General features: G+C 44.6%; 1 protein-coding gene across 1 annotated transcript in view; it reads right to left on the reverse strand.

Moving 5' to 3' along the window:
- Positions 1–24,260, reverse strand: part of KIF21B (kinesin family member 21B) — a 1,425,990-nt gene that overhangs the window by 751,893 nt on the left and 649,837 nt on the right. Inside the window, exon 24 of the mRNA XM_040424150.1 lies at positions 16,069–16,170. Within this exon, the coding sequence (XP_040280084.1) occupies positions 16,069–16,170 (102 nt within the window). The remainder of the gene's footprint in view (positions 1–16,068; positions 16,171–24,260) is intronic.

Here is a 24,260-nt window from a genome sequence, read left to right on the forward strand (position 1 = left end):
CCCACATTCTAACTTGTGCTGATTACTGTGTGGCCACGCTTCTGGATTCCCGTTACAAGGACAACGTACCGTCCTTAATTCCGTCACTGGAGCGTGATCGTAAGATGCGCGAGCACAAGCGCACGCTGGTAGACGCGCTGCTGGTGGCATTCCCACCAGACAGCGGGGGCACAGTGGAAGCACAAGGCGAAGGCAGAGGACGAGGAAGAGGTCGCCAACGCAGCTGGGGCACCGCCAGCACCTCAGAAGGCAGTGTTAGCATGGCCGAAATGTGGAAAAGCTTTGTCAGCACGCCACAACAACCAGCACCACCAGCTGATATGGAACGTCTTAGCAGGAGGCAGCATTTCACCAACATGGTGGAACAGTATGTGTGCACACGCCTACACGTACTGAATAACGGGTCTGCACCCTTCAATTTCTGGGTCTCCAAATTGGGCACATGGCCTGAGCTTGCCCTTTACGCCTTGGAGGTGCTGGCCTGCCCTGCAGCCAGTGTATTATCTGAACGTGTGTTTAGCACGGCAGGGGGTGTCATCACAGACAAGCGCAGCTGCCTGTCCACATCCAACGTGGACAAGCTCACGTTCATTAAAATGAACCAGGCTTGGATCCCACAAGACTTGTCTGTAACTTTTGCAGAATAGACATTTATACCACCATCAAACATACATGCTTGTAATCAAGTCAAGTGCAATGATTCTTTGTTTTCTTTTTTATTTATCCTAATATTTTGGTGGTGTTAAAGATGTGTGAATTTTATTCTATATTTTTGTATATCAAGGATTGTAATGAGTTATCTTTTTCTTCTCCAAGTGCCCACCCACCCCCTCTTTGTTTCAAGACTGGAGAAGAGAGGGGGGGGGGGGGGCAAAGAGCTGTGCTGTGGGCAGCGTCTGGTTTCTCATCCTTGTACAGGTGACCCAAGGGAGGCATATAGAGTGTGAAGGAGTTGTCATGGCTGAGGATGGGGAAAACCCTCAGCCGTGCGATGATGCGAGATGTTAGTCGCTGCTCGGCCAGGACAACAGAATAAGGGAGCAGGTCACCTCCTAATGCATCCCTAATCTGACCCTAACTCCTAGCTGCATGAGCCGACCTTAAAGGTAGGAGGGCTCATGCTCAGGAACCTCGGATCCCTACTCACCCTCCGCCGATCCCTGAACTAGGAGCTGGGTAGACCACCTGTTCCTCCTGGATGTGGAGAAACAGGAGTCTAAACTGGCTGGGCTGCAAGGGGAACAGAAACAGACATATGGCAATGGCAGGTAAGTGCAACTAGTACCACACCTACCTGCCACAGACACAGAGCCTGGAACCCAAGTATAAGTGCTGCTGTCCACAACAACACAAGAGACAGAGCACACACCAGACAGGAACCCAGGAAACCATACGCTGCAATAAATAAGCATAACACAAACACATCTTCATAACATCGTGTATCACAATTTATGACCCTCACTGGCAGATGGAATAAGGGACCAGGAGCGTGCCTCCAGCTTACAAACAAGGCTGGAGTACCCCTCAGACATCAGGTCTCAGCTGAGGCTTTATAGCCCATGTAGCCACACCCACACAGACACACCCAGTGTTCACACACACAGAAGGGAATTAACCCTTCTCACACCAGGGAAGGGAGAACAGCCACATACAGGGGAAGTGAACAAACCCTTATCGCTCTGCAGCTGTTACCGCAGGCAACGACATGCATGGCAACCGTGTCCTGGGAGTCAGCCAGAAGGCCGAGACACCGCCACGACATGTACAGAATACACCACGTTACCTCGGGCAGCCACAAGTGAAGGGAAACCATCCCAGTGCACACATCCAAACTTCGTGCACACCAGATATATAAAAAGGCACACCTACAAACACAGGTTGCCAGGTGTAACCGCATGCAGCTTGCAGCAAGCTGCCAAGCACAAACATGTTGCCAGCGGAAACCACATGTGAGGCAACAATCCAGCTGCCCTCACCATGTGATTGACCAAAACCAAACCGCAGGCAACAGCATGCGGATGAGGAGTCACGACCATAACCATGGTCGTGACAGGAGTGCATAAGCCAATCATATGGCTCGATGATATGTATATATTATTCACTGCCTATAGAGAAGCACCTCTTTGAAGTGTCACATATGACGTATGCAGTATTATTGTTAGAATAGAAGCCATTACAAAATAGCGACGGTAACCAGATGTTTACATTAGTTCACATTCCAAAGTAGGGCCCAGTGCGCAGATGCCAGGGTGTTATCTCCTCTCTCTTATCTCTTCTTCCTTTTTGACCAATGAAACAATGTTTTATGCCTCAGTGAGAACTGCCCTCATCTGAAGATGTATATACGCTTACCCCATGTAAAAAAAGTTAGAGATGGCATTGACCATCTATGTGTCAGCGTCTAGTCTCTCAGCCACGCGTGGATATTAACCCCTGGGGGGGTACATTGATTTGGAGCACCAGAGTGCATCTCAAATGCTCTAATTTAGGGCTACTTTATCAGGGGCTACCTACCCCAATAAAAAAAAAATAAAAAAACATTGTTGGCTACCTCCTCCTCCTCCATAGCTGCCTCCACCTACAATACCACATTCACCGCCTCCTCAACCTCCGACTCCATATCCACCTCCTTCCCTGAGTTGCAGGTTAATAATCTGTAATTTTTAGTTATTTTATTTTAAGTTATTTCCCTATCCACATTTGTTTGCAGAGCAGTTGCCATGCTCTTAAGCACATTTCACCTCCTTTTACATTCCTCTAGCCTTTTCAAGGACTATTTTAGAGCCATTTTAATGCAAAAAAGGGCCAATTTTAGTGCCCTAAATAAAAAAAAATCTTATTTTCAATTGTCGGGTGACATTTTACCATTTTTGGCGTATACAAACCCCTGCTGTGCCTGGGTGACAGGGGCCTAAATCTCTCAAAATCCTCTGTTCTATTGCTGCGTGACAAGAACCCACTTTTGCAGTGAATGAACCCCTGCTGTGCCTGGGTGACACGGGCCTAAATCTCTCAAAATCCTCTGTTCTATTGCTGGGTGACATGAACCCCCTTTTGCCGTGAATGAACCCCTGCTGTGCCTGGGTGACACGGGCCTAAATCTCTCAAAATCCTCTGTTCTATTGCTGGGTGACATGAACCCCCTTTTGCCATGAATGAACCCCTGCTGTGCCTGGGTGACAGGGGCCTAAATCTCTCAAAATCCTCTGTTCTATTGCTGGGTGACATGAACCCCCTTTTGCCGTGAATGAACCCCTTCTGTGCCTGGGTGATAGGGGCCTAAATCTCTCAAAATCCTCCGTTCTATTGCTGCGTGACAAGAACCCACTTTTGCAGTGAATGAACCCCTGCTGTGCCTGGGTGACATGGGCCTAAATCTCTCAAAATCCTCTGTTCTATTGCTGGGTGACATGAACCCCCTTTTGCCGTAAAAGACCCCCTGTTGTGCCTGGGTGACAGGGGCCTAAATCTCTCAAAATCCTCTGTTCTATTGCTGGGTGACATGAACCCCCTTTTGCCGTGAATGAACCCCTGCTGTGCCTGGGTGACAGGGGCCTAAATCTCTCAAAATCCTCTGTTCTATTGCTGGGTGACATGCACCCCAAAATCCTCTGTTCTATTTGTCGTGAATGAACCCCTGCTGTGCTTGGGTAACAGGGGCCTAAATCTCTCAAAATCCTCTGTTCTATTGCAGGGTGACATGAACCCCCTTTTGGCCGTGAATAAACCCCTGCTGTGCCTGGGTGACAGGGGCCTAAATCTCTCAAAATCCTCTGTTCTATTGCTGGGTGACATGAACCCCCTTTTGCCGTGAATGAACCCCTGCTGTGTCTGGGTGACAGGGGCCTAAATCTCTCAAAATCCTCTGTTCTATTGCTGGGTGACATGAATCCCCTTTTGCCGTGAATGAACCCTTGCTGTGCCTGGGTGACATAGGCCTCGTTCTCTCAAAATTCTCTGTTCTATTGCTGGGTGACATGAACCCCCTTTTGCCGTGAATGAACCCCTGCTCTGCATTGCTGACAGGGAACTAAATTTAGTGAAAATCCACGCAAGTGAGGTAGGGGGCGGCACAGCCACACAGACAGTTCGCGCTGACAGTCAATGCAGTTCACACGGCCGGGGAGGACACACACGATCGGTGGTGCACAGCTGAACGTAGCAGGTAAAGTGCAAAGGATACCGGTGTAAGAGAAAGAATAGACAGCGGTACTCACCCGTGTGTGGAAATAGCAGCAGCTTTTATTCCAAAATCAAGTGTGGCAGGGGGCGGACAATTCTGAAGCACGAATTGAACAGCGGCTATTTCCACACACGGGTGAGTGCCGCTGTCTATTCTTTCTCTTACACTGGTAAATTTTGTGAAAACATCTGTTACTGATCGGAAGATGCGCGACTACAAGCACATGCTGCTGATGGCATTCCCACCTGACAGCGGGGGCGCAGTGGAAGCACAAGACGAAGGCAGAGGAGGAGGAAGAGGTCGCCAACGCAGCTGGGGCACCGCCAGCACCTGAGAAGGCAGGGTTAGCATGGCCAAAATGTGGAAAAGCTTTGTCAGCCTTGGAGGTGCTGACCTGCCCTGCAGCCAGTGTATAGTGTGAACGTGTGTTTAGCACGGCAGAGAGCATTATCACAGGCCGCAGCCAATGTGGAGAAGCTTACGTTTATTAAAATGAACCAGACATGGATCCCACAGGACTTGTCCGTACCTTGTGCAGAATAGACATTTATACCAGCCTCAACCATCCATTCTTGTACTCAAGTGCACTTATTCTTTGTTTTATTTTGTTATATGTCCCAATATTTTGGGGGATACCCAAATAAAAAAATTAAAAAATAACACAAATCAGTGTTGGCTACCTATTCCTCCTTCACCGCCGCTTCCACCTACACCGCCACGTCAACCTACACTGCCACATCCACCCATCCACCGCCTCCTCAACCTCCTACTCCTAGATCCAGATTGTTATTTTGAATTTTTCTGTATTTTATGTTATTTTAAGTAATTTACCTATCCACATTTGTTCTCAGAACAGTTGCCATGCTCTTAAGCACATTTTGATGCCTTTTGCAGCCCTCTAGCCCTTTCCAGGACTATTTTAGAGCCATTTTAGTGCCCAAAAGTACGGGTCCCCATTGACTTCAATGGGGTTCAGGTGTCTGCTCAACTCTATCCATAAGTTTTTCTTTTCATCAATGTAGCTGTGCGAGGGCTTGTTTTTTGTGGGATGGGCTGTAGTTTTTATTGGTACCATATTGGTCTAAAACAATTGTTGCGTTTAGTTGCTGCTACGTTATTAACACTGGAGCCGCGGATACAAGCCGGCACTATTGATTGATCAAATCATCTGCACATGGGTTATATGCCCTTGGCCACATTCTATTGTGCTGGCTGAATACTTATTAGCTGCTCCACCACAAGTGTTAGATTCCATACAGTATCCAAGTTTCTTGACTAGTCACTGGCACGACTCTTATCCCTATATGTGGTATTTTGTATGTATTTTATCCCTTTATTTTATTGAAATGTACACGTGTTCCAAATTGTGATTTAATAAATATTTTATCCCTATTCTATTGGTGCTAGTGTTGAGTGCTCGCCCTAAAACTTGATTTTTCTTTACACCATATTGGTCTACATCGCTTTTTATACCATTTTGGTATGGTGACAAGAACAGCAATTCCAAAATGGTTTTTAAATTTTATTTTATTTTTTTATCTGTGTTCACCGCATGGGATAAGTAACATGATCCTTATAAAGAGCAGGTCATTACAGATACAGTAATACCAATTATGTGTAGTTACATTTTTTTAGCCAATTATAAATGAGTGGATATGGAAAGAACAGCATTTTTTTTTTATTGAACTTTAAGTCCTCTTTCAGATGGGCGTTGCGGGAAAAGGTGCGGGTGCGTTACGGGAACATGCGTGATTTTTCCACGCGAGTGCAAAACATTGTAATGCGTTTTGCACTCGCGTGAGAAAAATCGCGCATGTTTGGTACCCAAACCCGAACTTCTTCACAGAAGTTCGGGCTTGGGATCAGTGTTCTGTAGATTGTATTATTTTCCCTTATAACATGGTTATAAGGGAAAATAATAGCATTCTGAATACAGAATGCTAAGTAAAATAGCTCTGGAGGGGTTAAAAAAAAAAATATATAATTTAACTCACCTTAATCCACTTGATCGCGCAGCCCGGCATCTCATCTGGCTTCTTTCTTTGCTCTGTGGAGGAACAGGACCTGTGGTGATGTCACTCCGGTCATCACATGGTCCATCACATGATCTATCACCATGGTAAAAGATCATGTGATGGATCATGTGATGACCAGAGTGACGTCACCACAGGTCCTGTTCCTCCACAGAGCAAAGAAAGAAGTCAGAATAGATGCCGGGCTGCGCAATCAAGTGGATTAAGGTGAGTTAAATTATTATTTATTTATTTTTTAACCCCTCCAGCACTATTTTACTATGCATTCTGTATTCAGAATGCTATTATTTTCCCTTATAACCATGTTATAAGGGAAAATAATAATGATCGGGTCTCCATCCGGATCGTCTCCTAGCAACAGTGCGTGAAAATCGCACCGCATCCGCACTTGCTTGCGAATGCTTGCGGTTTTCACGCAACCCCATTCACTTCTATGGGGCCTGCGTTGCGTGAAAAAACGCAGAATATAGAGCATACTGCGATTTTCACGCAACGCACAAGTGATGCGTGAAAATCACTGCTCATGTGCACAGCCCCATAGAAATGAATGGGTCGGGATTCCGTGTGGGTGCAATGCGTTCAACTCACGCATCGCATACGCGCGGAATACTCGCCCGTGTGAAAGGGGCCTAAGAAATCTACTGCATCGTATTGTAACTGTCTGTTTTACATTGACACTAGCTTACCCGACCATTTCTATGCCGTAAATATATGGCACGCTACGGCAATATAGTGCTTCCAATGCCATACTGTTACAGCATTTTGCGCAAAGAAAAAGTACAAGTACAAACTGATATAAATTTGGCAACAGTATTTCCTAAAGGTAGTGGCCCCTTTCAGCAAGATATTGTGCCTTGCTCCACTGCAAAAAAAAAATAACAATGATTTGGTCAAGAATCTGCGTGATATGCAAGAAAAACAAGTCCATCCATAGTTGCCCTAATGTACAATTGACAGGACTTAAATCATCTATTGCTAATGTTTTAGGGTCAGATACTGCAAAACACCTTCTTAGGCCTCCTGCACACAAACGTTTTTGTTTTCCGTTTTAGGTCCTTTTTTTGTGTTCTGTATACGGAACCATTCATTTCAATGTTTCCGCAAAAAAAAAAAAAACGGAATGTACTCCGTATGCATTCGGTTTCCGTATTTCCATTCCATTGAAAGATAGAACATGTCCTATTATTGCCCGCAAATCACGTTCTGTGGCTCTATTCAAGTCAGTGGGTCCGCAAAAAAAGGAACACATACGGAATGTACTCCGTATGTCTTCTGTATCCGTTCCGTTTTTGCAGAACCATCTATTGAAAATTTTATGCCCAGCCCAATTTCTTCTATGTAATTACTGTATACTGTATATGCCATACGGAAAAACGGATCCATAAAAAACGGACTGCAAAACACTGAAAAAGCCATACGGTCGTGTGCAGGAGGCCTTACATTGTCATATTCTGATGTGGTGGACAGAGTTCAGCATGGGCACTGACTAGTCTGCTGATACTGTACCCACCGTCATAAGCAGGAACACCTTTCTTTCACATTAACTTATTAAGGAACCTGAGCTATAGAAGCACTTTTGTGCAACCAGCCTTCCCTCTACATGCACCTCAATTACACCTGATCACCCATGATACTGTTGCAGATACACCAATTCCCTAGCGTCTGTCAGCAGCACAATAATGTTTTTTTTTCGTCCTGTGAGCAGGACAAGTGTATTACCTCCCTCCTTTGATAAGAAGGAGACTGCAGGAACAGCTCTAGTCTAGTCATATCTCTAGCCGTCTAGACTCCTATCCACTTCTGTGCTTACAGGCTGGCCGTGCGTCAGATTGCAGAGGGCGTGTCAGGGCTGGTCTTCAATCAATGTATCCTTTTTGTCTCTGTATATTATGTGCTTGCTGTAGGTAAGGCTACTTTCACACTGCCGTTTCTGGGTCTGCTTGTGAGATCCGTTTCAGGGCTCTCACAAGCGGCCCAAAACGGATCAGTTTAGCCCCAATGCATTCTGAATGGAAAAGGATCCGTTCAGAATGCATCAGTTTGCCTCCGTTCAGCATAGAAACATAGAATGTGTCGGCAGTTAAGAACCATTTGGCCCATCTAGTCTGCCCAATATACTGAATACTATGGATAGCCCCCGGCCCTATCTTATATGAAGGATGGCCTTATGCCTATCCCATGCATGCTTAAACCCCTTCACTGTATTTGCAGCTACCACTTCTGCAGGAAGGCTATTCCATGCATCCACTACTCTCTCAGTAAAGTAATACTTCCTTATATTACTTTTAAACCTTTGCCCCTCTAATTTAAAACTGTGTCCTCTTGTGGTAGTTTTTCTTCTTTTAAATATGCTCTCTTCCTTTACCGAGTTGATTCCCTTTATGTATTTAAAAGTTTCTATCATATCCCCTCTGTCTCTTCTTTCTTCCAAGCTATACATATTAAGGTCCTTTAACCTTTCCTGGTAAGTTTTATCCTGAAATCCATGTACTAGTTTAGTAGCTCTTCTCTGAACTCTCTCTAGAGTATCTATATCCTTCTGGAGATATGGCCTCCAGTACTGCGCACAATACTCCAAGTGAGGTCTCACCAGTGTTCTGTACAGCGGCATAAGCACTTCACTCTTTCTACTGCTTATACCTCTCCCTATACATCCAAGCATTCTGCTGGCATTTCGTGCTGCTCTATTACATTGTCTTCCCACCTTTAAGTCTTCTGAAATAATTACTCCTAAATCCCTTTCCTCAGATACTGAGGTCAGGACTGTGTCAAATATTCTATATTCTGCCCTTGGGTTTTTACGCCCCAGGTGCATTATCTTGCACTTATCCACATTAAATTTCAGTTTCCAGAGTTCTGACCATTCTTCTAGTTTTCCTAAATCCTTTTCCATTTGGCGTTTCCCTCCAGGAACATCAACCCTGTTACATATCTTTGTGTCATCAGCAAAAAGACAAACCTTACCAGCGAGGCCTTTTGCAATATCACTTATGAAGATATTAAACAAAATCGGTCCCAGTACAGATCCCTGTGGAACCCCACTGGTAACATTACCTTGTTTTGAATGTTCTCCATTGACTACAACCCTCTGTTGTCTGTCACTGCCTAATCCACTCAACAATATGGGAGTCCATGCTCAATGACTGCAGTTTATTGATAAGTCTTCTATGTGGGACAGTGTCAAAAGCCTTACTAAAATCTAGATATGCGATGTCTACTGCACCTCCACCGTCTATTATTTTATTCACCCAGTCAAAAAAATCTATAAGATTTGTTTGACATGATCTCCCTGAAGTAAACCCATGTTGTTTTTCATCTTGCAATCCATGGGATTTTAGATGTTCCACAATCCTATCCTTTAATAGGGTTTCCATTAATTTGCCTACTATTGATGTCAGACTCACTGGTCTATAGTTGCTCGATTCCTCCCTACTACCTTTCTTGTGAATGGGCACGACATTTGCCAATTTCCAATCTTCCGGGACGACTCCTGTTACTAATGATTGGTTAAATAAATCTGTTAACGGTTTTGCCAGCTCGCCACTAAGCTCTTTTAATAATTTTGGGTGTATCTCATCAGGCCCCTGTGACTTATCTGTCTTCACCTTAGACAGCAAACTTAGAACATCTTCCTTCCTCTCATCCATTCCACTCTGGAGACGGACACCAAAATTATCTTCCCCTATGGACGAGGATGTTGCTATAATAGATGAAAGAAATGCTTCTTCAAAAGAGACATCTTCTGATGAGGATGGCTTTGATAAAGGGAAGATTTATTTTCCTGCGGAAAAAGCACAAAAATTGCTTAAGCTTGTGCAGGCCGAGGGCCAGCCTGGGGACCAGGGAGAAGCTCCCCTGGATGGTAGAGGGCCAAGGGCCTTCAAAATAGATGGCTTGAACCCTGCCTTAATGCAGGCGGAGTGGAAAAAGCCGGAAAAGGCTCCTGTAATCTCCATTCAAACTGATGTACCCCTTGGAGGAATCCCAGTCTAAGGACTGGGTTTCTCCACAAAAGGTGGATACAGCTATAGCAAAAATCTCTAAAAGAACTTGAGCCTTAAAGATCCAATGGACAGGAGAATTAAAGTTGCCCTCAAAAGATCATATGTGGCAGCAGCAAGTCAGTCTGCTGCATCTATTGTCTCTTGTGAAGTTTTGCGCACCTTGAGAAGGTGACTTAAGGTGCAAGAAGACATAGACAGAGGGGTTCAGAGAGATGATATTCTGTCCTCATTTAAAAATATAAATATGGCGATTGACTACTTATGTAACTCAGCAAATCTACCGCGAGGAGAAGAGCATTGTGGTTGCGCCCCTGGTCTGGGGATAACTCTTCAAAATATCATTTGTGTAACTTACGTTACTCCCCCGGTAGGCTGTTTGGTCCAGAATTGGACACTTTAATGCTAGAATTATCAGACAAAAATGGTAAATCTTTTACCGCAAGCTTCTAGACCACCCCGTAGGTATTTCTCCAATAGAGATAGATCTCCCCCTAGAGCAAGATTCTCTTGGGCATCTGGGAGAGGGGGTGGTCCCTCTAGAAGAGGTGGCATTTCGGGGGGCCCTAGGCCTAACAGGAAGCAACAAGATACTCCAGTAGGCGTTTGTCTGTCTTTTTTTTCTTCGGGTTGGGTACAAAAAATAAAAGACCCTTGGGTCCTAAGCACTATCCAAAACGTCTATGCGCTCTCTTTTCTTCTGTACCCTCCAGACAGGTTCATAGCATCTCAGAACCTTCAAGAACCAAAGAAGACTATTTTGGAGAATTCTATTCTGGAACTTCTCTCTCTGGCCGCCCTGGAGCCGGTGCCTCCCTCTCAGGTAGGGTTAGGGGTATATTCCCAAGTATTCTTAATTCCCAAACCTTCAGGAAAATTGCGTCTAATAAAAGATCTGAGGTATTTAAACCATCACTTGGTAAAGAATACTTTTCGGATAGAAACAATCAGATCCGTAAAACCCCTCATATCTCAAGGAGATTATATGGCATCGTTGGATCTGAAAGACACGTATTTCCATATTCCGATTTGGCCGGCACACAGGCGGTTTCTACGCATAGCGGTAAATATGAGGGGAAAGTTGACTCACTTTCAGTTCAGAGTACTCCCCTTCGGTATAAATTCTGCTCCATTTGTATTCACCAAGGTAATATGCTCTGCAGTAGCCATCCTTAGATTACAAGGAATAAAGATAATTCCATATCTGGACGATTGGCTGATTATGGCTAGTACTACTCTCCTGCTCAAGGAGCAGGTGAGCATTACACTATCCCTTCTGACAGAGTTGGGTTGGATTATCAACCAGGAAAAATCGAATCTAACTCCATTCACCACAAAGCAATTCCTAGGCTTTGTAATAGATTCACAGGATGATTAAGTTATACCTGTCCGACCCAAGAAAGGACCGTATTCAAAGGGGGTTTCTGTACATCAGAATCCCTCGGGCTGTCTTCTTAAGAACTCTATAATGAGTTTCTTAGGCCTACTGTCATCTTCAGCATATGCAGTGCCGTGGGCTCTATGGCACTCCAGACCCCTCCAGACGGAAATACTAGAGGTCTGGAACAGGACTTTGTCAGAATTAGACACACTCCATACACTTTCTTCCAGAACCAGAAGATCTCTTCAATGGTGGAACCATGTCAAAGACGGTATGTTCTTAGTCGAACCCTTGTGGGAGGTGCTTACAACAGACTCCTCCGGTTCACGTTGGGGTGCTCATCTCATGGATTGTATAGTGTCCGGAACCTGGAGCCAAACAGAAAGACAGCTCTCATCAAACATCAGGGAAATAAGAGCCATATTTTATTCCCTGAAAAACTTCGAACTGTTCCTTTGCGGGAAAGCAGTTAGAATAATGACAGACAACATGTCAGCGGTTTTCTACATAAACAAACAGGGTGGCACAAGATCGCTGATGCTACTTGTAGAAATGGGTAAGATCTTGTCATGGGCAGAAACCAGGATAACCAGGTTATGAGCAGGTCACATCAGAGGAACCCTGAATGTGTTGGCAGATTGCCTAAGTCATCAGATGACCATTCCCAAGGAATGGTCCCTCTCTCAAGAGGTATTCCATCAGATCTCGGATCTGTGGCGGTTACCAGACATAGATGTTATGGCCACCAGGCTGAATGCCAAGCTAAAAAGGTTTAGTTCCCTGTATGCAGAGGATCAACCCTTCGCAATAGATGCCATGTCGATTCCTTGGGACTTCACACTGGCATACATATTTCCACCCACAACAATGATACCGAGAGTATTGACCAAGATCAAGCAGGAGCAAGCCTCGGTCATAGCAATAATACCATTCTGGCCAAAGAGAGCTTGGTTCTCTCTCCTCATGACCATGAGCCAGGGAATGTATTGGGAACTTCCCCTACAGTGGGACCTAATTTCTCAGGGGTCTCAATTGTGTCACAATCTGAGGTCCTTCCATCTAACAGCTTGGAAGTTAGTAGGCCCATACTAAAAGCTAGAGATTTTTCAGATAGGGTCCTAAATACCTTAGCACACTCTAAGAGTGTATCTACTAACAGAACTCATGCCAGAATAGGGAAAACATGTTCAATTCATGGTGTATAGGAAGAGGTATTAATCCTTCTTCCCCATCTAGGCCCCAAATACTAGAGTTCCTTCAGGATAGTTTTGATAGAGGATTATCTACCAGTACAATCCGTGTTCAGGTGGCCGCTTGTCACGGGTGAAGTTGCAGATAGCTGGAACTTATAAATAAACGACCGACTGGCTTGATCCCAAACTAAGGAGCATATAGGTGAGCCCTATAAAACCCTAAGAGCTCTCCCTGACTGCTAAGCACATTCAAGGGTCTCAATGGTAGACGATTGCATGCCCACGTACCTAAGACTGTGTGACACCTGAAAACCCTATAATAGTGAGGGGACACGACCCTCGGCTCCCTGCACTTAATACGGATGGAGTCAGGGTCACCTAGAATCAAGCCAGCAAGGAAACACAATAAAAGGAAAAGACTTATCTGAGCAAACAGCAGCAGCAGCCTCCAGCAGTGAACACTTCATCCAGGAAGTAGTATAAACCGCAAAGTGAGGCAGTATGGGAGGGAATATAAAAGAAGACAATTAGTCTAAATAAGTGACACCTGGCAGAAGGAAAGGAGATGACAAAGTAAAACCAAAACAAAGAATGTCATACAAGAGGTAGAGAAGAACGTCTGTCAGACCTTCTCACAGAACTGGCGGTGACACCAATCTTTCAGCTTATCTCTAAGAGAAATTATGTCAATTTCAGAAAGTCAAAGATTTCCTCAAAGCCTTGAATAGGCTAAGACCTAGAAGAATCCAGCCGGTGGCTTCTTGGGATCTCTCACTAGTACTAAGACAACTATGTGAGCAACTCTTTGAACCACTTGAGGAAACACCATTAACATTTCTCTCTCTTAAGACTGCCCTTTTAGTGGCTGTGACTTCAGCAAAAAGGGTAGGAGAATTACAGGCTTTGGCAGCCAAAGAGCCTTCTCTATCTTTTTATTCAGATAGAGTACTATTAAGATTTCTTCCATCTTTTTTACCTAAAGTTTCCTCATTTTCAAATATAAATCAGGTGATAACTCTTCCTAGGTATTCTCCTTCTGCTAAGGAGAATGCTCCGGTTGACTACACCAAACTTGATGTGGTCAGATGTCTAAGTGTATATATTGACAGAGCAAGAGAGTTCCATAAAGACAAGAGTTTGTTTATTACGTTTCAGGGTAACAGTAGAGGAAAATCAGCCTCCAAAGCAACAATATCCAGATGGATCTTAGAATGTATTAGGGAAGCATACATAAATCAGAATATACAACCACCCGAGTTCACCAAGGCACACTCGACGAGAGCGACAGCCACTTCCTGGGCGGAGCGGCGTTCGGTTCCTTTGGAGCAAATTTGTAACCGTGCATCTTGGTCTACTCCAGTGACCTTCTTCAAGCATTACAAGCTGGACTCTCTATGTGCAGAAAAAAACTCTTTTTGTTAGATCTGTGTTAGATTCGGTTACAACTACTAACCCGCCCAGGGATACTACTAGCTATATGCCATTATTGTGCCGCTGACAGATGCTAGGGAAGATTAGATTTAAGTAGTTTACTCTGTTTTCCCTTAGTCTTGTCAGCAGCACAAACTTCCCGCCCTATGTCAAAAAATTTTTTTTTTCTTTCTTACGGGATTACTTTATAAAATACTCAATGAGCTGAAGGGGGAAGGTCCATTTATACAGCAAGGTGTTGTAGACTTAATCATTAAAAATTCCACAGGTCCTGCTAGCTCACAGGGGGGATTGTTATCCCATTATTGTGCTGCTGACAAGACTAAGGGAAAACAGATTAACTACTTAAATCTAATCTTGTCCGTCCATGGATAACTTTTTGGTAAGTACTAGGCACTGTACATTGGAAACACCTCAGATCTACCATTTTAGCTGTTGTCAAAGTTGCTGAGATTCTTATACTTGCTTATTTTTATTGGTACACCATAGAACTGACTGAAATAAAACAAAAGGAATCCAGCTCCACATGAAATATGCTTTTAATCGACTTCCATAAAATCCAGACATCAAACAGGACAAGTTGCTGTTACGCATTTCGGGCTTTAACATCTTTAGCCTTTCTTCAAGACAGACAAACAAACTAAAACCTAAGTTTTATACACTGACATGATACGCCCACTTGATTGAATAATCATCCCCACCGGAGACCCACATCAAACAGTGAATAGGGTTGAACAGGAGGGAGGAGAATCCAGCCCAGTGGAACAGAGGCCCAATACAAATAAGGGATATTATTTATATTGTAAGGTTAAATCATGTTTTTTATTTAATCCCTTCGGTATACACGTTCCAAGATTGAACATCCAATAAGTTTCCCTACTGAAAAGCTTCTGTCTATGATCTCCACCTCTAATCGGTATAGTTACTCTTTCAATACCCTGTACAAAAAACGCAGAGGTATGTGAATAGACGCAAAAAGTAATGTGGCTGCTGATACATTGTGCGTTGAAAAATGCGGGATGTCACTCAAATGTTTCCGTATTCCAACCTTAAGCTGATTTGTGGTGCATCCCACATAGTACAGCGCTCAATCTCGACAGGTGATGACATACACAACATATTCAGTATTACAATTTATATATTTTCGCAACTCATGCGTACTACCATTAGACGTGGAGACAATATTTTTACTAACTGACATGTGTGAACAGCAAATGCACTTTTTACTTCCACATTTGAAATTACCCTTCGTACTCCAAACTGGTTGGCAAGGGGCATTCTCAAAGAATAAACTGGGACTCACTTTTTGTCCAATAGTAGGTGCTTTTTTCGCTATGCATTTAATACCTGCTTCGGCAACATCTCCCCAACCCTCATCATAACCTATGACTGGGAAGTGTTTGCGTATTATATTGCAGATAAGGGGATATTCTTTACTGTAATTAGTGACAAAAGTCACTGGTTCACTCAAACCCCGTACATGACATTGATTCCGTTTTCTTTTCTTATCCTTTCTTCTATTAACTTGTTTATTATTTTGGATTTGAGTAAACACAAGAGAGTCCCTGTCTTTTTGTCGCTAGCAAATTTCCTAGCTGCATGGATACTCTCCTGTGGATATCCCCAGGTCTGCAATCTTAGAACTGACTGATAACTCGCTACCAAATAATGTATATCCCACTCCTACTTGGCACATGATAAGTGCTATTGTCATGAGATAGTCATTGACCTGCAGTTGTTTTAACGGCATGTCTAATTAGAATATATATAAATAAATCAGATACAGAGAGACAGACACAGAAGGTAGAGAGTGAGAGGTTAGTGCCTGTAACACAGTTTCAATTACCTTCTCTATAGATGCACGTAGAAAGTTGTCAAGAAGATGACGTGCTTCTGTCAGAGAACAGGAACTTATAACAACCGAAGTGTCTGTTGAGTCTAGATCTTCCTACAAAACATAACAGTATTTACAAAAGTTATACCGTATATCAACTTTTCTTTTGAAGTTGGTAATTTTATCATTTTTTTCATATACTAGTTTTAAAATGCAGCATATTATTTTAAAGGAAATCTGTCACCAGTGATCTCCCTATCCAACTATTTGCATAGACATGCAGCTTTTCCTAATATGCAAATTAGGCATCTGGTGTAGTGAGGATGTCACTGTTGTTCTCATTGCAACCAACAAAGCAGCAAGGAAGGGGCTGGCCACAGAAAGGATCTGAGCTTGGGTGTAATGAGAGCAGCGGTGAAACCCTCACTGCACAAATACCTAATTTGCAAATTAGGTAAAAGTATCATAACTTTGCCTTTTAACAAAAGGAAAACAGCGCTTTAATCAGATGATCTACAGCTATAAGAAATCAGTTGGATAGGGAGGTTACTGGTGACAGCCTCCCTTTAAAATATTTCAAAAAGAGAAATGCATCTAAAATGAAAATTGAAGCAAATTTGCAATAGATCATAATAAAAAAGTTAAAGGGAGTCCATCAGCAGCTAGAATCACATTACAGTACACATAGACAGTTCACAAGTGGTACCTTTCTCAGTGTTGTCTACGGCTGTGGATTTTTTTTTTGAAGAGATATGCAAATGACCTGCAAGTGCCCAGAGGCGGTTCCTATTGCTGTAGGTGCCCAGGCCCCCTTCAGAGTTACTAGTAAATAACTCCTCCCATGGCTTTCGATAAGCCAGCATCCCTCGCCCTCTGCTCCCAAAATCCCGCATTACCACACATCAGCGGTGTGCATATGCAGACTCATCCCCCACTGTGGCAGCTTTATCAGTGATCACACTGCACATGCCCCGGCCTAGCGATGGTGTGTGGCAGTGCAGGTTTTCGGGAGCAGAGAGTGACAGAAGCAGAACACTGGCTGGCTTACATGAAATAGTAAAACATCTCACTTTAGGCTACTTTCACACTTGCAGCAGAGTGATCCAGCAAACAGTTCCGTTGCCGGAACGTATGCCAACTGATGGCATAAGTAAGACTGATCAGGATCCTGATCAGTCTTAAAAAAGCCTGATCAGTCAAAATTTTTTATTGAAATGCCGAATCCGTCTTTCCGGTGTCACACGGCAAAACGGATCCGGCATTTATTTTTTTCACCTTTTATTTGCTCTGCGCCTTCTGGTATTTTGAATGCACTAATACATTCTTATGGGAAAAATGCCGGATCCAGCATTCAGGCAAGTCTTCAGTTTTTTTCGCCGGAGATAAAACCGTAGCATGCTGCGGTTTTCTCTTTTGCCTGATCAGTCAAAATGACTGAACTGAAGACATCCTGAATGGATTTCTCTCCATTCAGAATGCATGGGGATATACCTGATCAGTTATTTTCCGGTATAGAGCACCTAGGACGGAACTCTATGACGGGAAAGAAAAACGCTAGTGTGAAAGTACCCTTAAACATCCGATGTGTTCTATTTTCTGTTGTGAAAAAAATATATACTGAAAAATATATACTGAAGGTGTATGAAATATGCAAATCATGGAATTCTGTTTTAATTTACATTTATTTATATTTTACATAGCGGCCCTACTTTTGCTTATATTTTTTTGCTTATATTTTTTTGCTTATATTTTTATTTGTAAAATAGGGAAAGGGGAGTGACTTTTTTTTTTTTTTTTTTACTTTTTCTTAACTCTATATTTATTCCTCCTAGGGGTCTTGAATATGGAATCATTAGGTTCCTTATATCATCGACTGCAATGTTCCTATTAACTCCAGCCACAGGCAAGGCTTACGCAACTTTCACAATGGCGTTTTGGCTTTCCGTTTAGGAGATCTGGTTCAGGGGTCTCACAAGCGGTTTTACCCTAATGCATTCTGAATGGAAAAGGATCCACTCAGAATGCATCAGTTTGCCTCTGTTCAGTCTACATTCCACTTTGCTTGCAGCATTTTGGTGTCAGTCTGACGAAACTGAGCCAAACGGATGCATTCTGGCACACAATGTAAGTCAATGGGGATGGATCCGTTTTCACTGACAAAATCTGGCACAATAGAAAACGGATCCGTCCTCCATTGACTTTCAATGGTGTTCAAGACGGATCCGTCTTGGCTATGTTACAGATAATACAAACAGATCTGTTCTGAATGGATACAGACGGTTGTATTAGGCTACTTTCACACTCGCGTTTGAAATGGATCTGCAAAAATAGAACCGCATGCATCCGCCACGAATGGATCCGTTTGTATTATCTGTAACATAGCCAAGACGGTTTAGTCATGGACTCCATTGAAAGTCAATGGGGGACGGATCCGTTGTCTATTGTGCCAGATTTTGTCAGAGAAAACTGATCCGTCCCCATTGGCTTACATTTTGTGCCAGGATAGATACGTTTGGCTCAGTTTCGTCAAGTGGACAGCAAAACGATGCAGGCGTTTCGGTGTCCGCCTCCAGAGTGGAATGGAGACTGATCAGAGGCAAACTGATGCATTCTGAGCGGATCCTTTTCCATTGAGAATGCATTAGAGCAAAACTGATCCGTTTTGGACCGCTTGTGAGAGCCCTGAATGGATCTCACAAACGGAAAGCCAAAACGCTAGTGTGAAAGTTGCCTTATCTGAACGGATCCATCTGTGCAGATCCAGGACGGATCTGCACCAAACGCGAGTGTGAAAGTAGCCTTAATTGGAACATTAATATGGCAGACTTGGGAGCCTTCACAATGCTCCTGGCTGCCGAATCAACTGAATGGCACCTACAACCTTAGGCTACACGCACAAGACCGTATGTGTTTTGCGGTCCGCAAATTGTGGATCTGCAAAAAAATAGATGACGTTCCGTATGGCATCCGTTTTTTTTTGCGGATCCATTGTAATAATGCCTATTCTTGTCCGCAAACTAGAAAAAAATAGGACATGCACAATTTTTTTTGCGGAGCAACGGAACGGACATACTGATTTGGACAGCACACGGTGTGCTGTACGCGTTTTTTGCAGACCCATTGAAATGAATGGGTCCGCATCCTATCCGCAAAAAAACCGGATCGGACACGGAAACAAAATACGGTCGTGTGCATGAGGCCTTATTCTGGGGGGAAAGCAACTGGTCACCATGGCATCTGAAGTTTTAAATGTCCGTCATAGCAGTTGTCTCCGATCAAAGACACTGCCAGCAGGTGTCTGCTGTATAACAAAGCAGTCACTTCCTGACAATAGCATCCCTTAGGGTACTTTCACACTAGCGTTTTTCTTTTCCGGCGCTAAGTTCCGTCCTAGGGGCTCAAATCCGGAAAAGAACTGATCAGTTTTATCCTAATGCATTCTGAATGGAGAGTAATCCGTTCAGGATGCATCAGGATGTCTTCAGCTCAGTCTTTTTGACTGATCAGGCTTTTCAGAAAACCGTAGCATGTTGTATTTTTACCTCCGGCCCAAAATCCTGAACACTTTGACTGAACGCCGGATCCGGTCTTTTTCCCATTGACTTGCATTAACGCCGGATCCGACGCTGTGTGTTCAGTCAAACCGGATCCAGCTTTTGCATGTTAAACCCGAAAAATGTGAAAAAAAGTTAAAGTCCATAAATGGCGGATCTGTTTTTTCCAATGCATTTTTTCATTGTGATCAAAGTCCTAATCAGGATTCAAATGTAATCCGTTTTCACACGTTTTTCCGGATTCGGCGGGCAGTTCTGGTGTCTGAATTGAACGTCGGATTTAAACAACGCTAGTGTGAAAGTAGCCTTAGCTACCGATATCCATCAAACATGTATAGCAGATGTTACCACAGGTTTAACAATATTAAAACATAACAAAAACTAAATAAATTTGGTATCACTGTAATCATACCTACCCATAGAGAAAAGGTAATGTGTCACTTTTACTGCTCTGTGAACGCCATAAAAACAGAACCCACAGGAAGGGAGTTAAAAAAATAAATGTACACTTACATAATAAATCTAGATGTGTCAGCAACTTTCGGTACTCATCCTCTCTTCTACTGGGGGTGAAAACTTGGTCAGGACTCTACCCTCTTTCCCACGACCATTTTTTTTTCCCGTTTACGGGCCGTTTTTTGCGTTCCATATATGGTCCGTATACGGAACCATTCATTTCAATGGTTCTGCATAAAATACGGAATGTACTTCGTATGCATCGTATGCATTCCGTTTCCGTATTTCCGTTCCGTTGAAAGATAGAACATGTCCTATTATTGCCCGCAAATCACATTCGGTGGCTCCATTCAAGTCAATGGGTCCGCAAAAAAACGGAACACATGTTTTCTATATCCGTTCCATTTTAGCAGAAACATCTGGAGGGTAGCAGGTTGAGCATGCCTGCTCTAATGGAACAGCTTTTACCAAATGAGGCAGTGGAAAAAAAATTGCCAAAGGGTAATTGAAAAGGATTTAGGCCTCTTTCACACGAGCGGGTTTTCCGCGCGGGTGCAATGCGTAGCAGCCGCACTGAATCCCGACCCATTTATTTCAATGGGTGTCACGAGTTGGAGGTCCCAGGAGAGACCACCGCGTCGTCAAGCAATAAACGGAAATCAGGTACAGACACATAAGAGTTTATTGCACAAACAGAAACATGGAAAGCAGCACAGATAAAACATGAGCTCTATGTACCGTCAGCACAGTGGGAGAAAACCCCCACTGCGCCACTGTCTAGTAATACTCCAGAGGGGCGTAACTAAGCAACTCCTGGTTTTCACTAGAGCCCTAGATGGTAGGGTTAGACTTAGCCGCAGGAAGTTGCCAGGGTCCACTCTGGAGCGTGACCTAGACAGTGACAACAGGAGCGAATGGACAACAGGTACCAGAAGGTACCGACAGCACATAGGCAAACATAACAGACAGGTAAATACAAAACAGGGCAAATAATAACACAAGCAGGAGTTCATGCAAGGGAGCAGGAGTGGCAATGAGCAGAGAAGGACTTGCTCCACCAGTAGTAAACTGCATGGCCTTGCCTCTGCTGCAAAGGCTTGCTGAACACAGACATCAGAATAAACACAAAGTACCCAAAACATAACAGGCAGAACAGATAACAGAAAGACAGGAAGGAAGACATCAAAATGGACGGGAAAGAGGACGCAAATGAACAAGTAGGGAAACTCACAGAGCACAGACAGACAGACACAGATCCCATGGGTCAGCAGCATGGGAGAGAGTACAAACCAGGAACAGGACAGACAACACACACCAGGAGAGCTGACATAGAACTGAGGAAACCTCAGCCTTAGGCCTCATGCACACGACCGTTGTGTGCATCCGTGGCCGTTGTGCCGTTTTCCGTTTTTTTTCGCGGACCCATTGACTTTCAATGGGTCCGTGGAAAAAACGGAGAATGCACCGTTTGGCAGCCGCATCCGTGAGCCGTGTTTCCTGGCCGTGAAAAAAATATGACCTGTCCTATTTTTTTCACGGCCAACGGTTCACGGACCCATTCAAGTCAATGGGTCCGTGAAAGAACACGGATGCACACAAGATTGGCATCCGTGTCCGTGATCCGTGGCCGTAGGTTAGTTTTTATACAGACGGATCCGAAGATCCGTCTGCATAAAAGCTTTTTCAAAGCTGAGTTTTCACTTCGTGAAAACTCAGAACCGACAGTATATTCTAACACAGAAGCGTTCCCATGGTGATGGGGACGCTTCTAGTTAGAATACACTACAAACTGTGTACAAGACTGCCCCCTGCTGCCTGGCAGCACCCAATCTCTTACAGGGGGCCGTGATCAGCACAATTAACCCCTTCAGGTGCGGCACCTGAAGGGGTTAATTGTGCTGATCACGGCCCCCTGTAAGAGATCAGGGCTGCCAGGCAGCAGGGGGCAGACCCTCCCCCCCTCCCCAGTTTGAATATCATTGGTGGCCAGTGCGGCCCCCCCCCCCTCCCTCTATTGTAATAATTCGTTGGTGGCACAGTGTGCGCCCCCCCCTCCCTCCCTCTATTGTAATAATTCGTTGGTGGCACAGTGTGCGCCCCCCATCGGCCCCCCCTCCCTCTATAGCATTAACAACATTGGTGGCCAGTGTGCGGCCTCCCATCTCCCCCCCCCCCCCATCATTGGTGGCAGCGGAGTTCCGATCGGAGTCCCAGTTTAATCGCTGGGGCTCCGATCGGTAACCATGGCAACCGGGACGCTACTACAGTCCTGGTTGCCATGGTTACTTAGCAATAGTACAATAGTAGAAGATTCATACTTACCTGCTGCTGGCTGCTGCTGCGATGTTCGTGTCCGGCCGGGAGCTCCACCTACTGGTAAGTGACAGGGTCTGTGCGGCGCATTGCTAAATGAACTGTCACTTACCAGTAGGAGGAGCTCCTGGCCGGACACGAACATCGCAGCTCCCAGGTAAGTATGAATCTTTTACTATTGTACTATTGCTAGTAACCCGCTGCCACCAATGATCGGGGGGGAGGGGGGGGGGGAGATGGGAGGCCGCACACTGGCCACCAATGTTGTTAATGCTATAGAGGGAGGGGGGGCCAATGGGGGGCGCACACTGTGCCACCAACGATTTATTACAATAGAGGGAGGAAGGGGGGGGCGCACACTGTGCCACCAACGAATTATTACAATAGAGGGAGGAAGGGAGGGGGGGGCCGCACTGGCCACCAATGATATTCAAACTGGGGAGGGGGGGGGTCTGCCCCCTGCTGCCTGGCAGCCCTGATCTCTTACAGGGGGATATGATAGTACAATTAACCCCTTCAGGTGCGGCACCTGAGGGGTTAATTGTGCTGATCACGGCCCCCTGTAAGAGATCGGATGCTGCTAGGCAGCAGGGGGCAGTCATGTACACAGTTTGTAGTATATTCTAACTAGAAGCGTCCCCATCACCATGGGAACGCCTCTGTGTTAGAATATACTGTCGGAAATGAGGTTTCACGATCTAACTCATATCCGACAGTATATTCTAACATAGAGGCGTTCCCATGGTGATGGGGACGCTTCAAGTTAAAATATACCATCGGATTGGAGAAAACTCCGATCTGATGGTATAAAAGGGACTCCAGACTTTACATTGAAAGTCAATGGGGACGGATCCGTTTGAAATTGCACCATATTGTGTCAACGTCAAACGGATCCGTCCCCATTAACTTGCATTGTAATTCAGGACGGATCCGTTTGGCTCCGCACGGCCAGGCGGACACCAAAACGACTTTTTTTTCATGTCCGTGGATCCTCCAAAAATCAAGGAAGACCCACGGACGAAAAAACGGTCACGGATCACGGACCTACGGACCCCGTTTTTGCGGACCGTGAAAAAAAACGTTCGTGTGCATGAGGCCTTATATGCAGGTTCCATGGGTGCAGCAGAGAGACCACACCCATGGAGCAGACAGAGGATTAACTCCTAATAAGCAGACAGGGGAGTTAACCCATAAAGAACCACAAATGACACACAGGAACAGAACCTCAGCAAGGAGCGCCGAACAAGCAAGAACGGAAGGTCACAGCCAGAGATAGTGGCTGTGACAATGGGTCTGTGTACATGAGCGTTTTCTTTCACGCATCAGTTCTGCGTTGCGTGAAAAACGCAGCATGTTCTATATTCTGCGTTTTTCACGCAGCCCTGGCCCCATAGAAGTGAACGGGTCTTCAGTGAAAAACGCATTGCATTCAGAAGCAAGTGCAGATGCAATACGTTTTTCACTGATGGTTGCTAAGAGATCTTGTTTGTAAACCTTCAGTTTGTTTATCACGCGTGTGAAAAACGCATCAAAACGCATTGCACCCGCATGGAAAAAACTCAACGCAATCGAAGACAAAACTGACTGAACTTGCTTGCAAAATGGTGCGAGTTTCCCAGAATGCACCCAGACCTAATCCATCACGCTCGTGTGAAAGAGGCCTTAGGTGGAGACCCTTCTGTCCTGTGTGTGGGGCCTGGTTTGATCCTTGCTATGGGGCCCTTACTTCTCTATGTATGCCACTGGTGCTGGGAGTTGTAGTTTCACATCAGCTGGAGTGCCGGAGGTTGCCTACTCCTGATGTAGACAATGTACTGCATGCCAAAATATACAAAATATAAAACTATATTTAAAAGAAATAAATAGCAGTCGACAGTAGCG

This window comes from Bufo bufo, chromosome 3, assembly GCF_905171765.1.
Source record: "Bufo bufo chromosome 3, aBufBuf1.1, whole genome shotgun sequence".
NCBI lineage: Eukaryota > Metazoa > Chordata > Amphibia > Anura > Bufonidae > Bufo > Bufo bufo.